The 14,955-nt window shown below is 34.7% G+C and overlaps 2 protein-coding genes across 2 annotated transcripts; one reads left to right on the top strand and one right to left on the bottom strand.

Annotated features, from left to right (window-relative positions):
- Nucleotides 1–816: 816 nt before the first annotated feature.
- On the bottom strand, nt 817–2,503 carry LOC131618173 (G-type lectin S-receptor-like serine/threonine-protein kinase RLK1). Its single transcript, XM_058889435.1, has one exon. It carries the CDS (start codon nt 2,414–2,416, stop codon nt 1,115–1,117), a length of 1,302 nt encoding a protein of 433 aa, XP_058745418.1. The 5' UTR covers nt 2,417–2,503; the 3' UTR covers nt 817–1,114.
- A 6,618-nt stretch (nt 2,504–9,121) lies between these two features.
- LOC131618172 (fimbrin-2-like) lies at nt 9,122–13,581 on the top strand. Its single transcript, XM_058889433.1, has 14 exons — nt 9,122–9,406; nt 9,525–9,695; nt 10,289–10,530; nt 10,617–10,788; nt 10,874–10,912; nt 11,018–11,086; nt 11,167–11,283; nt 11,491–11,702; nt 11,818–11,973; nt 12,153–12,352; nt 12,445–12,602; nt 12,714–12,810; nt 12,917–13,008; nt 13,139–13,581. Exons 1-14 carry the CDS (start codon nt 9,320–9,322, stop codon nt 13,322–13,324), a joined length of 1,998 nt encoding a protein of 665 aa, XP_058745416.1. The 5' UTR covers nt 9,122–9,319; the 3' UTR covers nt 13,325–13,581.
- Nucleotides 13,582–14,955: the final 1,374 nt, after the last annotated feature.

Raw genomic sequence — 14,955 nt, 5'->3', positions numbered from 1 at the left:
TGAGTAAGTTCTCATATTTAGGGGGAGACTCTAAATTGAAAGTCATTGGGTAGTGCTAGAAAGAGGCATTGAACAATATGGACTTGTTGTTAATTGTAAATCTAAATGTACTAAGTTACTAATAGTGAATTTATTTTTTATAGATTGTGGACTCAATCCTCCAGACGTAAGTGTGGTTTCACCGAACTGAGTTATCATTTTTTTGTTATTTATAGTTTTTTAGCTTCATCAACTTGTATAACTCATACTGTATAGTTGTGTTGATTCTAGTATAACCTCTTAAACATGTTATCAAAACATCTGTCTTTTGAGAAACAGAATTTCAAAAATTCTAGTTGTATTCACAATTGATCCATAAAAAAATTTATGGTTTTTTCATGTTAAACATGTCACCTTTTTCTTTGGTGTTTGGTTTTTAGATGGTGTGTATGTAAACAAGTACAAGTGGGAGACTTTTCCAAAAAAAGGTACTAATTTTTAAAATAGATTTTAGTTATTTGCCGTGGTTTAACAAAAAAAAGTCATCAATGTAGTTTTCTACAAAGTATGATGTCTTTGTCAACACCGTTTTCTATTTTGGCCTATATTGGAAATTTCAATCTGTTATAATTTGTACAACAGGAATATGCTATCTTTGACATCAAAATTAATTAGTTAAAATAGGAATGTATATCACTAATCGAAATACATGATAAATATTTATTATGACTGATGTATAAAGTAAGAAATTTCGTTTAATGTCTATTAAACAAAATAAGTTTTTTATATAATACCATGTTATGTCAGTTATTTTGCTAAGTTAGATATTAAATTAACTTTATCCAAAACAAAACAACAATGTAATCAAATTTACTCATGCAAATTAATTACAAATCTTGACCTCAAATAGTAACATAAAACCACAGCTTGATCCAAAGACAAATACAAAAAAAAAGGTAAAATTCACTTTTAAGTTTTCACAACACCAGAAAGACTAGCATTTAGCACTAGCTGCTAATCTTGCTTACCAAGGATTAGCATTAGCATTTATTTTGCTTATTTAGATATCAAATCAACACACCAAATAACAACCATTACCAATTTCTCCAACTAATCCTCATCTCCAATGTCACCCTCAACCAAGGGAAACATTAGCTTTTTTCACTTTCAAGAAGGCCTTAGCACCATTAAGAGTTGCATCAACTCTCCCATTTGACAGTGGCAACTTCTTCTTCCAACAACTATCACCTAACCTGAAAATAGCCACAGAACAAAAGCAATCTTCCAAACAAGAATTCCTACATTGTTCTTCAGTAAAAGGCCTTTGAAGCACATAATCTGATAAAGGCCAATCAGTGTCAATCAAAATATCAAAGTCATAGAGATCGTTTCTTCCTACACATCCTTGTATGAAATCTGGCTTACAGCTACCATACGGATCACCAGGATCAACCAGTGAGTAACTTTTTGGACACTGGCATATTGGTCTCTTATCCTGTCCCAAAGTGCAGAAACTATTATATCCACAAACTCCACTACCAGAACTGACAGTATAAAGACATATATTATCAGGTTTGGACCATACTGTGGTCCAACCTTCACTCTTAGTTGAACTCTTTGGATGCTTGAAAAATGTGAAAACTCCATCAAAATTAAGAGTTGCTCTAACATAAAAATCTATGGTAGAGACTTTACTCTCTTCTCCTGACACATTGTATTTGTCATTGTTCTCTCCCAAGACATACAAGTTCCCTGATCTGTCAAAAACCAGTTGAGTTCCAGCACTTGATGTACCGGATCCATCAGTTTTACTTTCATAGTAGTTTTCATTAACATAACCAGATGGTAAATTAATAGAATGCATAACAAGATTACCATCACTTTGCAAAAGAAGCTCGAACCTTCCTTTACTGAAATCTGTCTCCTTAAGCCTTGAAGAAAGCTTTCTTCCTTTTTCAACAACCTGAGAAGGCAACAAGGTGTCACTAGGAAACTTGAAAGTTTCCCAAAGACTGTTGAAATGACCATCCTCAAGCACAAAGTTGCCGGTGTCATTGAACACACCGCGAGAAACTGCACTATTGAGTCCCTCGGTGTTCCATAACCTGACACCATTTGGAGAAGTTAGCACCAACCCATCTTTGGCAGTGAGTTCAACTTTTGACCCTTTTGGTGCAGGACTATCTCCATTGGCATACCATACAACAGTTTTCTCAGAAATTTTTGCATACCAAATGGAAAGCAAAAATAGATTAGTGTCTTTGAGTGGAAGAAAACCAAAGGCAAAGTCACCAGAAGGTGAAAGCAACCATGGAGAGGTGCTACTATCTGCAGTAAAAGAATCACCAATGGCTATAGTACTTTTGGTTTGAGCTGCAACACTGATGGATTGCAGAAACAGTGAGTAGAGGAGAAAGGGAAGCAGAGAGAAAGCCATGTTTAGATTATAGAATCAATTTGGAGACATGTTATGTTAAAAGCACTTATTCAATAGATATTTTGTGTTTATTAGTAAAATGAAAGCACTTATAGTCAATAGACATTTTGTGTCCATTCATATTTCATGTTGAAGCCCTTATAGTCAAAGTGCTTGAATTTTGTGTCCATCAACATTAAAGCACTTAGTTACTAGTCTTTTTATCCAATTAATAATACTCTTTGTGCAGAGGTTGGCGGCGTGATGGTAGGACTAGTATGGTTCACACAACATGACGCAGGGGTTATGGATCACAAGAATGGCCATGTAGCATCTTATCAAGTCTCAAGATTGTGTTTGATAAATCTGCAATTTCAATTCCCTTATTATTAAATAGCAATGTTATTCATACACCCAATTGTTACACCAATACTTACATCCATCATCCGTAGTCACCAAACTTGGTTAATGAATGTAAAAACTTGGTTAATGCAGTAATAAAGTTGGTTTATGCAACATCCAGGTATTAAAAATATTTTTTAGCAATCATCAAACTTAGTTAATACAATGTAAAAACTTGGTTAATACAGGAATGAAGTTGGTTAATGCACGACCAGGTATTAAAAATAAACGTCCGTACATGAATAGTATTCGTCCATACATGAATAATATTCGTCCGTACATACACAGTGTCGTCCGTACATTAACAGTGTCGTCCGTACATACTATGTGTAAGATTTGGCGTAAGAATAACATTTCTGTCATTAATTTCATCATTTCATTATTTTTTACTTTTTATATTTTATGATAAATTTTATTTTTATTTTTGAAAATAAATTATTATGAAAAATTTTAATAAATAAATTATAGGTGTGTATCGATCAAATTCTAGAAATATCAAAATATTTATCATTTTCGATTAATTTTTGTTTAATAAATTAATAATAAAAAGTTTACATAAATAAATAAAATGTGATGGATTTCAACTTGAATATAATATTTATATTGTTAATAAATCGAACTATATGAAACTAGAGACTCGCATTTTATATATGAAACTAGAGACTCGCATTTTAAATTTTTAGTTATATATTTCCAATCTTCAATTTTCGAAATAAATTTAAATGTTATCTTAAAATTTAGCTTTGAAATTAAATTATTTAATTTCTCTGTATTTAAAATATATGAATTTAAGCATTAACTTTTTTTGGAGGGTAAGAATTTAGCATTAAATTGAAGGCAAAAAACAGAGATATTTCATGCTTACCGAAAATTCCCAACATTCTATGAAAAAATTTAGTTCGAAAATCTTATTCTTTTTTTGACAAAGAACATTTTTGATGGGAAAAACACTAAGGCCATGACAAAGGGGTATGGTATGGAACGTGCTTTTGAAAAAAATAAAAGTATTGCTATGTTTGATATGGCACAAGTGCATATTAAAGAAACAAAGGTATCATACAGTCACGATTTGGAGACAAAATTTCATAAAATACAAGTTAATGAAATTGAGGATGAGAATGCCCAAAAGAATGAACAACTAAATAAAAACAAGTTCTTTCCGTTCAGCTTCCCTAAAGAACCAAGACCACCTGATATTTATCTCCGACAGCATGGGATAGAGGACCAACATGGGGATAATATGGCTGTAATCTCATCTCACGACACGCAGTCACATATGAACAATGAAGGACAGATGAAGCATCAAGATAATGAAGAGGAAGAAAGTGTGATGGAGACACCAACACACGTTGAATGATTTCAGCTAGGGCATGCGGGATTACGTTTTATATACAAATGTTTTTAATGATTGGACAACCAAATATTATTGTCTGGAATTGTAGAGGAGCTGCGGGGAAAGATTTTTTCAAATATAGCAAATATTACAACGATATTTACAAGCCTGAGGTTTTTGTCTTCATGGAAACCAGAAGTGATCCGGCAAATCTCCAAAGTCCTTTAAGGAAGCTGGGTTTTTGTCATTTTCACCAGGTGGATAACCAAGGGTTTGCGGGTGGTATCCTTGTAGCATGCATTGAGGATAATTTGAAGATTAGTATGATAAGTAGCGCGCGCAATTTATTCACATGCAGGTGACTACAAAAAAAGGTGATGAATGGATGTTTACAGCTATTTATGCAAGTCCCAATGAGATCCTTAGAAGTAATCTTTGGGATAGCATGAAAAACATAGCCATAAATATTGATAGGCCCTGGTTGGTGGCTGGGGACTTCAATGATTTGGCTTATGCTAATGAGAAGAAAGGTGGGAGTAGTGTATCCACGCGCAAGTGCAACATCTTCAGAGAGAATATGGAGGCATGTAATTTATCTGATCTTGGTGCAATGGGGCCGAGGTTTACTTGGAGAGGGCCGATATACCAAGGTGGTCAAAGAATCTTTGAAAGGCTTGATAGAGCTATAACTAATGAAAGGTGGAGGCTGCTTTATACTGATGCTCAAGTTAAAGTGTTGACAAGAGTTGCTTTTTCGGATCATCATCCTATCATGGTCACTCTGAATTATAGGAACCAGGAGAGAGTTCCAAAGCCTTTTCGTTTTGAAAGCGCCTGGATGCTGGAAAATAGTTATATGGACAGGCTAAAGGGCTATTGGAATGACAAAGCTGATTTTGCTCAAAACCTAAAGAATATTGAAAACGACGCTCAAGATTGGAAAAGATGCTCTCTCAATCATGTGCAATATGTGAAACGAGGAATAGCTCTCAGACTTCAGGGCATTCAGAAGGGTATATATGACAGACGCAACATTGCTGGATTGGTGAGATTGGAAAATAAGCTGCAGGAGGATCTTAAACTTATTTTGAGGCAAGAGGAGTTGATGTGGTTTCAGAGGTCTAGAACTAAGTGGCTCGTGGATGGCGACAGAAACACAAAATACTATCATCTAAAGACTGTGAATAGGAGAAGAAGGAATAAGATTCTTATGATCAAGAATGATAATGGTGAATGGGTGGAGGATATTTCTGAAATTAGAATCATGGTAAATAACTATTATAAGGAATTGTTTTCGGTGAATAACAATTGGAGCAGCTGGAGTCAAACCCAAGTTTCGTATGCTAAGCTTACGGAGGAGAACATTGCTAAGATGAATATGCAGGTGAGTAATGAAGAGATTCACAAAGCTCTTTTCAGCATGAAACCTTGGAAAGCCCCTGGGCCATATGGTTTCCCAGCAGGTTTTTATCAAAAAGCTTGGAATGTTGTTGGTAGTAGTGTTTGTGAGTTCATTCGCAAATTGTGGGAGAAGCCAGGAGATATTGCTAACATTAATAAGAATGACATATGTCTTATTCCCAAGATCGAAAATCCAAGTGTAGTGGCTCACTTCAGACCTATATCTCTTTGTAACACGATTTATAAGGTGTTAAGTAAAGTGGTGGTTGGTAGACTTAAAGGTCATATGAATATGCTTATTTCTCCTTATCAAACGGGATTTGTGCCTGGTCGACAAATTCATGAGAATATCATTGTTGCGAGAGAGTTTATGCACACGATGGAGAAGATGAAAGGTAAGAAAGGAGCCTTCGCCATTAAGGTTGATCTGTCAAAGGCATACGATAAGTTAAATTGGGAGTGTATTTGGCAAACGTTGAAAGAGATTCAAATTCCTGAAAATATGTTAAATGTTATCATGCATTCAGTGGCCAGCGTTGAAACCAATGTCAATTGGAATGGAGTCAGAAATGATTTCTTTCGTCCTCGGAGAGGTATTCGCCAAGGAGATCCCATATCTCCGTATTTATTCGTGTTATGCATGGATAAATTATCGCATATAATTGAAGAGGAACGAATGAAGAATAGATGGAAGGGCGTTAAGTTGGGAAAACAAGGGATTATGATTACTCATCTAATGTTTGCTGATGATCTCTTGCTTTTTGGGGAGGCAACTGAAGCTCAAATGATGGGTCATGGAGTCCATTGCTAGGTTCTGCCATATGACGGGGCAGGAAATTAGTCTGGAAAAACAAGTATCTTGTTTTCTAATAATGTCAGCAAGAGCATGCAAAATAAGCTCCAACACATGTCCAAGTTCAGAAAGGTTAAGAGCTTTGGGAAATACTTAGGTGTTCCTCTAAGTGGAAAAAAGATCCGTCGAACTGACTGTCAGTATATTGTTGAGTAGGTTGCGGCAAAGCTTAATACTTGGAAGCGTAACAGTTTATCTCTTGCTGGCAGAATTACGTTGGCAAAAAGTGTGATAGAAGCAATCCCACTATATCCTATGATGACAGCGAAATTACCAAAGACTTGCATTGATGATATTCATAAACTTCAGAGAAAGTTTGTGTGGGGGGACACGGATGAGAACCGTAAGCTGCATGCTGTTGCATGGGACACGGTGACGATGCCAAAATCACTTGGGGGTACCGGTTTGCGTGATTTACATACTCTGAATCATGTTTGTCTGATGAAGTTAGGATGGAAGATGTATCATAATGATAGTGATCTTTGGTGCCAAGTGTTAAGAGGCAAATATAAAATTCACAATAGTAATGATTGTCTCAATACGAAACCTGCGGACTCGTCTTTATGGAAAGATGTTGTTAGTATTATGCCTGATCTTTTGAAGACAGGGAGATGGATTGTGGGGGATGGAACGAGGATTCATGCATGGGATGACAACTGGCTTGGTTTTGAGAATACGTTGAGTGAGACGAATATTGATATTCCATTGCCGCTGCAAGGAGCAAGAGTTTGTGACTTGGTAAACAATTTTGGCGACTGGAATACTGAAATTCTGGATAGATGGCTGCCTACCCAATAGATGAACAAGATTCAAGCTTGCTTGCCCCCGAGCAAGGAGCCTTTAACCGATATTTTCTGTTTTGCAGGTACTGGAAATGATGAATTTTCTATAAAGGAGATGTTCACAGAGGTGGAGGGTTATAATCGGGTGACACCGGACAGTGACTGGACGCGTGTTTGGAAAGCTGAAGTACCGGAGCGGTGTAAAACTTTCTTGTGGTTACTCAAGCATAATAGACTCTTAACAAACCACAGCAAAAGCAAAAGAGGGCTGGGCAGCGCAAGCTGCAAATTATGTGGCTGTACTTGTGAGTCTACCCTGCATGCTTTGCGGGATTGCGCGAAATGTATGAGCGTTTGGAATAGTTTGGTTCCAAGTGACATTATTGTAGAGTTTTTCACAGTGGAGATCGATGAATGGGTTCACTTGAATCTAAACTACACCGGTGATGCTAATAAAGGGTGGTTGAGCACTTGGAGCATCGCTTGCCATGCTCTTTGGACATGGCGAAATCTAGAAGAGCACAACAAGGACTATACACGACCTCTAGATCCAATTGTGCAGATTATGAAGCGAGGCGAGGAGTATAAACAAGCGGTGAAGCTGTTCAAAGTTATTACAGAGGATATGTTGGGTCAGAAGTATGTTGGGTGGAAGCCCCCCAATTCTAACATGATCAAACTTAATTCGGATGGTGCTAGCAAAGCGGATAATACAGCTGGATGTGGCGGTCTTTTGCGAGATTATAAGGGTCTTTGGAGAGGTGGATATTCCAAATTCATAGGGCAGTGTAATGCCAATGTAGCTGAATTTTGGGGAGTGGTGGAGGGTTTGAAGTTAGCAAGGAAGTTAGGTGTGAGGTCCCTGGAAATCAATCTTGATAGCTTGATAGTAGTCAAGGCAATTGAAGATGGCAAAGTGGGAATGGTTGACTGTGTAGGATTGCTGCGTCAGATTCAGGAGCTCATGGGTGAATTTGAGGTGGTAATCATCTCTCATGTATCTCGAAACGCAAATGTTTGTGTTGATTGTCTGGCCAGTCATGGATGTAGGAATCAAGCTCCTCAACACTTCATCGACCCGCCCTCGTTTCTCATTGATCTTCTTGAAGCAGATTCTTGTGGAATTATAGTTCCGTCTGTTATTTTTGATTAGTTGTTTTTTCTTTCGGGCTTAGGCCCTCTTTTCTACCAAAAAAAAAAAAGAACATTTTTGATATTAAGAAACTATGGGGGTGCCAGTTACAATTGGAGTAATAAGTTAAATCCTCCAATATCTTAGATTAGTATAACAACATTTGGATTGAGAATGTACCAAAACAAATCTAAGCCCAAATAACTATTGATAAGCCCAAATAATAAAAAAATTGTTTTCTTAATAAAAAATACTCCCTCCAAGCTTACCGCTTATTTATAAGTAAAAGTTTCTTAAAATTTTTGGCCTTATATATAAGCAAATGTCCATAAATCAAGACGCGTTTAATGTTTTTGTTTCAAAATTATCCTTACATTAATTACTTAATATTGTTATATCTCTTACATGCAATTATGTTATATATAAGAACAAGAAAAGTAAATACATTTAACTATATTTTTTAATAAGAAAAAAAACTTATCATTTTTACTTATAAATCCGACCGGAATAGTATAAGTGTAACAAAAATTCATCAAAGACCTGCCAACTAAATGTAAATTAAATATTATTAAAAAGAAAAACAATACTTGCAAGGTTTGGTAACTTCACTTAAAAATAACTCTTTAACTCATCAAGATGAGGACAACATTGTCAAAATCAAAATCATGCATAAGCATAACAACAAACTTGGAAGTTAAAAATTTGAAAATTTTCTTTAACGTATAAAAGTGGGTCCCATGTCAAATGTTACTAATCTAGGAAATTCAAACTTTGGATATTATTATAATAATAGTAATAATAATTTGAATTTCTCTCACTCTCATTCAACAAACTTTGAACTCTGACAGCTCCGAACTGTCCCATAATGTTTTTCCATCTCTCTCTCTCTCTCCTTCACTTCCCACCACACTTCCACAGCTTTTTCAAAAGAGAAACTCTTAGATGCATTAAATTACTTACATAAATAATCTTCTTCTTCTTTCTCATTCTACATTTTGAAACATAAACATAAACATAAAACATGTCTGGTCATTGGGGAATTCTTGTTTCAGATCCATCTCTTCAGAATCAGTTCACTCAAGTTGAACTTAGAAGCTTAAAAACCCATGTAACTTCATCTTTCTCTTCATTGCTTCTTTTATGATTTATATGAAAAGATTGGATTTTTGATCTTGTTATTCAAATTTGGAATCTGGGTCATGATGATTGTTTGTTTGTTGGTGTAGTTTATGAGTATGAGGAGGGAAAGTGGGAAGCTTGTGATTGCAGATTTAGCTTCTAAGATGTCAAGATTGAAAGTTGTGGGAGAAAATCTGAGTGAGGAAGAAAGAGGTTCATATGTTAAGGATTTGTATCAGAACAATGATGAAGAGGTTGATTTTGAATTGTTTCTAAAGGTGAGTTTTTTCATCTCTTCAATTATCAATTTTTTGTGTGTGGTGGATCTTTTTTGCTTTGTGTAAATTAGGATCACATTTTTCTTTTTGTTTTCATAAGGTATCCCGAAAAACTTATGGAAATAAGCTTAGTTTAGTGTTTATAGCATAAACACTTATCATATTAGTGTTTACAGATTAGTTATTGCGATAACAAATGATCAAATAAAATCAGAATTATCATTTTAAATTGCGGTCGCGGATGCGATTGTAAGTGTTGCGATTGCAGTCATTTGCTGCGACGCGCATTGCCACTGTTGCAGCGTGAAATTTGATTGGACGGTGTTTGAAAGACACACTTGAAAATTAATGAATGTTAAGTCACAAGCGGTAGAAATTGTGGTTTCGAACTGCAATTTAAAACTAGAATCTGTTTTCATAAGCACTCTCAAACAGTCTAAGTCACAAGTGCTTATGCCACTAAATAAGTTCAAATAAGTCAATTCTAATAGATGCATAATATGAAGAAAAAGAATACCAAAAGTTAGTATGCTTCATGTGAAAGAATTGCTTAGATGTCAAATTTTGATGCACTGGTGCTACGATGATAACAGGTTTACTTGAAACTTCAAACATTTGCGAATTCTAGAACAGGAAGTAGTCCGAAGAATTCCTCAGCATTCTTAAAGGCAGCTACTACGACATTGCTTCACACAATAAGTGAATCGGAGAAATCATCTTATGTTACACATATAAATCACTATCTTTCACAAGATGAGTTTCTCAAGAAGTACCTTCCTATTGATCCTTCGTCCAATGAGCTCTTCGAAGTTGCAAAAGACGGTGTTCTTCTTTGGTACTACACATTTTCATCCATCTAGTTTAACATTTCTATTATTCATGGAAATTTTATTTGAAAAGAACTATTACATGTTGTTGTAGCAAGCTTATCAATGTGGCAGTTCCGGGGACTATTGACGAACGTGCAATCAATACGAAAAGATTACTCAATCCATGGGAAAGGAATGAAAATCACACACTTTGTCTCAATTCTGCTAAAGCCATTGGATGTACCGTAGTCAACATTGGCACACAAGACTTCATTGAAGGAAGGGTATGCTATGCTACATTAGATTCTTTTTCTTTTCGGTTTTTCATTTCAGCGCTTTAGTAACTAGATTGTTTTGTTATCGTTTCAGCGTCATCTAGTACTCGGAGTGATATCACAGATTATTAAGGTAAACTGTCATTGATTATACAGAATTTTATAGATATAATCTTTTCTTTATATTTGCAAAATATTTGTTAAATCCAATATATAAATCTTGAGTTTTGTATTTTAGATACAACTATTGGCAGATCTCAATCTAAAGAAAACTCCTCAGCTTCTTGAGTTGCTTGATGATAGTAAGGTAAATACTTTCTATCATTATTCTTATCCAATTTTCAATTTTAGCACGCGTCGCTTCATATATATATTTTGATTTAACAGGATATGGAAGAGTTGATGAATCTACCACCCGAAAAGATCTTGTTAAGGTGGATGAATTTCCATTTGAAGAAATCCGAGTACAAGAAGATTGTCTCTAACTTCTCCTCTGATGTCAAGGTAACTAACTAATTTTGTTAATGACTAACAAGATGAAAGTGTTGTATAGCTCGGGAAAAACCAAGTTCAAATCATAGTAAATGCATGATATTCTATGAGTCGAGCGAGTATTGCCAATTGCGAGGCATTAATCAATAAGAGAAGCTTCGAAATGTGTTTCTTGTAAATTGTTTCTGATTGAACTTTGTATGGTTCTGACACTAACAGGACGCTGAGGCTTATGCGCACCTTCTAAATATTCTTGCACCAGAATACACTAATCCCTCCACAATGGCGGTAAAAAATTCATTTGAAAGAGCAAAGTTGGTTCTCGAACATTCTGATAAAATGGGCTGCAAGCGATACCTAACCGCAAAAGACATCGTGGAAGGTTCCCCAAATCTTAATCTTGCCTTTGTTGCACATATTTTCCAGCACAGGTGAAAATAATCTCCCTCTTGAGAAATATTATAGTATTATATATCAATTTTTTTCGTTTTGGTTTCTCAGAAATGTATGCTGGCTATAAAAAAAAACTCGATTTTTCTTTTGTAGGAATGGACTTACAGACCAGACAAAACAGATTTCACTCCTTCAAGCCTTGCCTGATGACACCGAAGATTCTAGAGAAGAGAGAGCTTTTCGCCTTTGGATTAACAGTCTCGGAAATTCAACATATATCAACAATGTCTTTGAGGATCTTAGAAACGGGTTGAATATCTCTCACTCGCATATTTCCTATTTCCCTAGCACATACTATCCTTCAATTGTTTGTTAAAACCTTTTGTATGGATCATTAATCATATCTATCGTAAAATTCATACAGAGGAAGGTTTGTGATTGGTTGACATTGTAAAAAGTTTTACACTGACAGTACATCATAATTACAGGTGGATTCTTTTAGAGACACTTGAGAAGGTGTCGTCAGGGATTGTGAATTGGAAGATTGCTAACAAGCCTCCAATTAAGATGCCATTTAAGAAAGTTGAGAATTGCAACCAAGTTGTGAAAATAGGGAAACAGCTTAAATTCTCATTGGTAAATGTTGCTGGAAATGACATTGTGCAGGGAAATAAAAAGTTAATACTCGGTAAGTATATACTTTCGTTACTTCTTGTTCGTACTAAATAATCTATTGAGCATAATCCAACTAAATCATTGGTCATATACTTCAAACTTTAGCTTATCTGTGGCAATTGATGCGATACAACATCCTACAACTTCTAAAGAACTTGCGATTTCACTCTCGCGGGAAGGAAATAACCGATGCTGATATTTTGGAATGGGCTAACAGCAAAGTTAGCAGCACAGGAAGTCAAAGCAGTATGCACAGTTTTAAGGTATTGCAAATCCTTTCAATATATTCAAAGAAGCTTTAAGAATTGAAATTGTATTTGTGTTGCATTTTTCATTATTTGACTAGTACTGTCTACCATGGTTTCAAATTTCAGGACAAACGTTTATCCGATGGAATATTTTTCCTTGAGCTTCTTAGTTCAGTGCAGCCAAGAGCTGTAAACTGGGGACTTGTAACAAAAGGAGTAACTGGTATGTCTTCCTGTAACAACGACACCTCTAAAGAAAGACGTGTTTGTGTCTGTGTCTGTAACACTCTATAACAATTGTATAAACAAAAATCTCTTGCTCCATTCAGATGAAGAGAAAAAGATGAATGCCAGCTACATCATCAGTATTGCAAGAAAGCTAGGCTGCTCTATATTCCTGCTTCCCGAAGACATCACTGAGGTAATTTGGAAGAACCAATATTCATTAACTCGCGTCGTTTCCAACAAGGATTGTTTTTAAAAAACATGTTATAGTAAAAAGACTCAACTGTTTTTTTTGGTTTTTGACAATGTTTGTTATACAATTTCAGGTGAATCAAAAGATGATTCTTACTCTAACAGCTAGTATAATGTACTGGTTCCTAAAACACCCTCATGAAGAAAGAACAGTTGGAATTTCAGATAGTGAGAGTGGTAGTCAATTGGAGACTACATCAAATTCAACACTAGATGATTCTGCTTCTGATTCATCTGTTGATGAAAATGGAAATGTGTAAATATGCCAGAAGGGACCCATTTTTTATTTATCAATATGATCTTTATTTGAACTCATCATTATAGTTGATCAAAAGGTCAACGTGTAATTTATTGGTTTCAAAGAAAATTTTGTTTAGGCAACTGCTGTGTAAATATTGTTTTTTGGTTTGTTCCCTAAGTTTGGTACCTAAGTTATGTGAAGTTATGTGGTGTGCCTTTGATTAGCTGTTACAATAATCACTTCTGTCACAGATTCAAGTTGATGAATGAATATCAATCATTTCATATATGTTGGTTGATCCATTCAATTGATGAGTATTTGTTAATATATATGTTAGTTGATATCCAGAAGGAATGTAGGTTGTAGTTTTCAATCCACCATTCAATTTCTTTAAAATGAAATGTCGGTCAATCTTAATATATTTAGTTATGTCGTGCTGAATAAGATAATGTACAATACTAATAGAAGATTTATTATCATAAAACAACTTAATAGGATCTTTAGATTGTATCTTTAAATCTGATAGTACTTATTACAACCACTACACCTTCATCTTATTCATTGAAACTTTAAGGTTTCCACACAAGAAGATACAATAGCTAGAAGTATATCTTCGATCACTTACTAAACATGTGTAATCATCAACGCATGTCTTCGTACATATCCTTCCACCTCTTTTAAACAAGTCATCCCCCATAGTGCATTTGAGATATTGTAGAATTCAATATATAGTCGGCAAATGTATTGTTTATGAACCATATATGAATTGACTCATTACACTAACCACATAAACCAAACATGACCTAGTGTGTGTGACAAGTGATATCGTACCTTATTAATTTTTCATTTTTGTCTACAAAACTCATCAGGTATTATACTAAAAAGACATTTTTTTCTATTTTGCTCAAATAGAATACATGTAGGTTTGCATCAAAGCTTATTTTTTTTATTCAAAAGATTAAGTACATATTTTATCTGAGATAAAAATGTCTTTTATTTTATCTGAGATAAAAATGTCTTTTTTTAGTATAATACCTCAATTCCCAAAAAAAAAAAAAAATTGAGTTAGCCAAAGCTCTTAATCTTATAAGCTTCTTGAAAATCTCAACCAAATATTCAAGAACGATTAGTTTCAAGACGGTGTCTCCCTCAATCAATTACAAATCTCTCATTATTAAGGTCTAAAATCAAACTAGAGGTTGAAGATGAAAGAATTTTCATTGCAAGGGTTTTTTTAATTTTCAAAAATGAGAGGAAGTTGATTTCACAAAATCACAATACAAAATGTTGTAAAGTTGTGTAGGGTTGTATTTGAAATATGATGACAAAAAGATTTTATATGTGCTTGAGATTAAGCATAAAAATGAATAGAAAAAGTTAGTTAGATTCTAATCAAGAACACTTCATGATTTGAGTCAAATGAGCAAGAGAAATGGAATAAGAAAGAAAAATGATTTTAACCAATTTCTTATATGATTTGAATCAAGTGTAAAGTCTTATTCGAATCAGATAGCTCGTGATTTGAAAAAGTGTAAATTCTTATTCAAACAATTCAAACAGAGCCAAAAGAAAATGTGAAAAAACTGTCTAATTCGTATCTGTTGTAAAGTCTAATTTGAATCAAATCAAGCAGAGGTGACTCAGATCGGC

The sequence above is a fragment of the Vicia villosa genome, linkage group LG7, assembly GCF_029867415.1.
Source record: "Vicia villosa cultivar HV-30 ecotype Madison, WI linkage group LG7, Vvil1.0, whole genome shotgun sequence".
Lineage (NCBI taxonomy): Eukaryota > Viridiplantae > Streptophyta > Magnoliopsida > Fabales > Fabaceae > Vicia > Vicia villosa.
This window is presented reverse-complemented; position numbering and strand designations above follow the sequence as displayed.

Coding starts and splice junctions, on each gene's coding strand:
- LOC131618173 (XM_058889435.1), bottom strand. CDS start 2,416: ATGGCTTTCTCTCTGCTTCCCTTTCTCCTCTACTCACTGTTTCTGCAA.
- LOC131618172 (XM_058889433.1), top strand. CDS start 9,320: ATGTCTGGTCATTGGGGAATTCTTGTTTCAGATCCATCTCTTCAGAAT. Junction 10,531..10,616: donor AAAGACGGTGTTCTTCTTTG/GTACTACACATT, acceptor ATGTTGTTGTAG/CAAGCTTATCAATGTGGCAG. Junction 10,789..10,873: donor AAGACTTCATTGAAGGAAGG/GTATGCTATGCT, acceptor TTATCGTTTCAG/CGTCATCTAGTACTCGGAGT.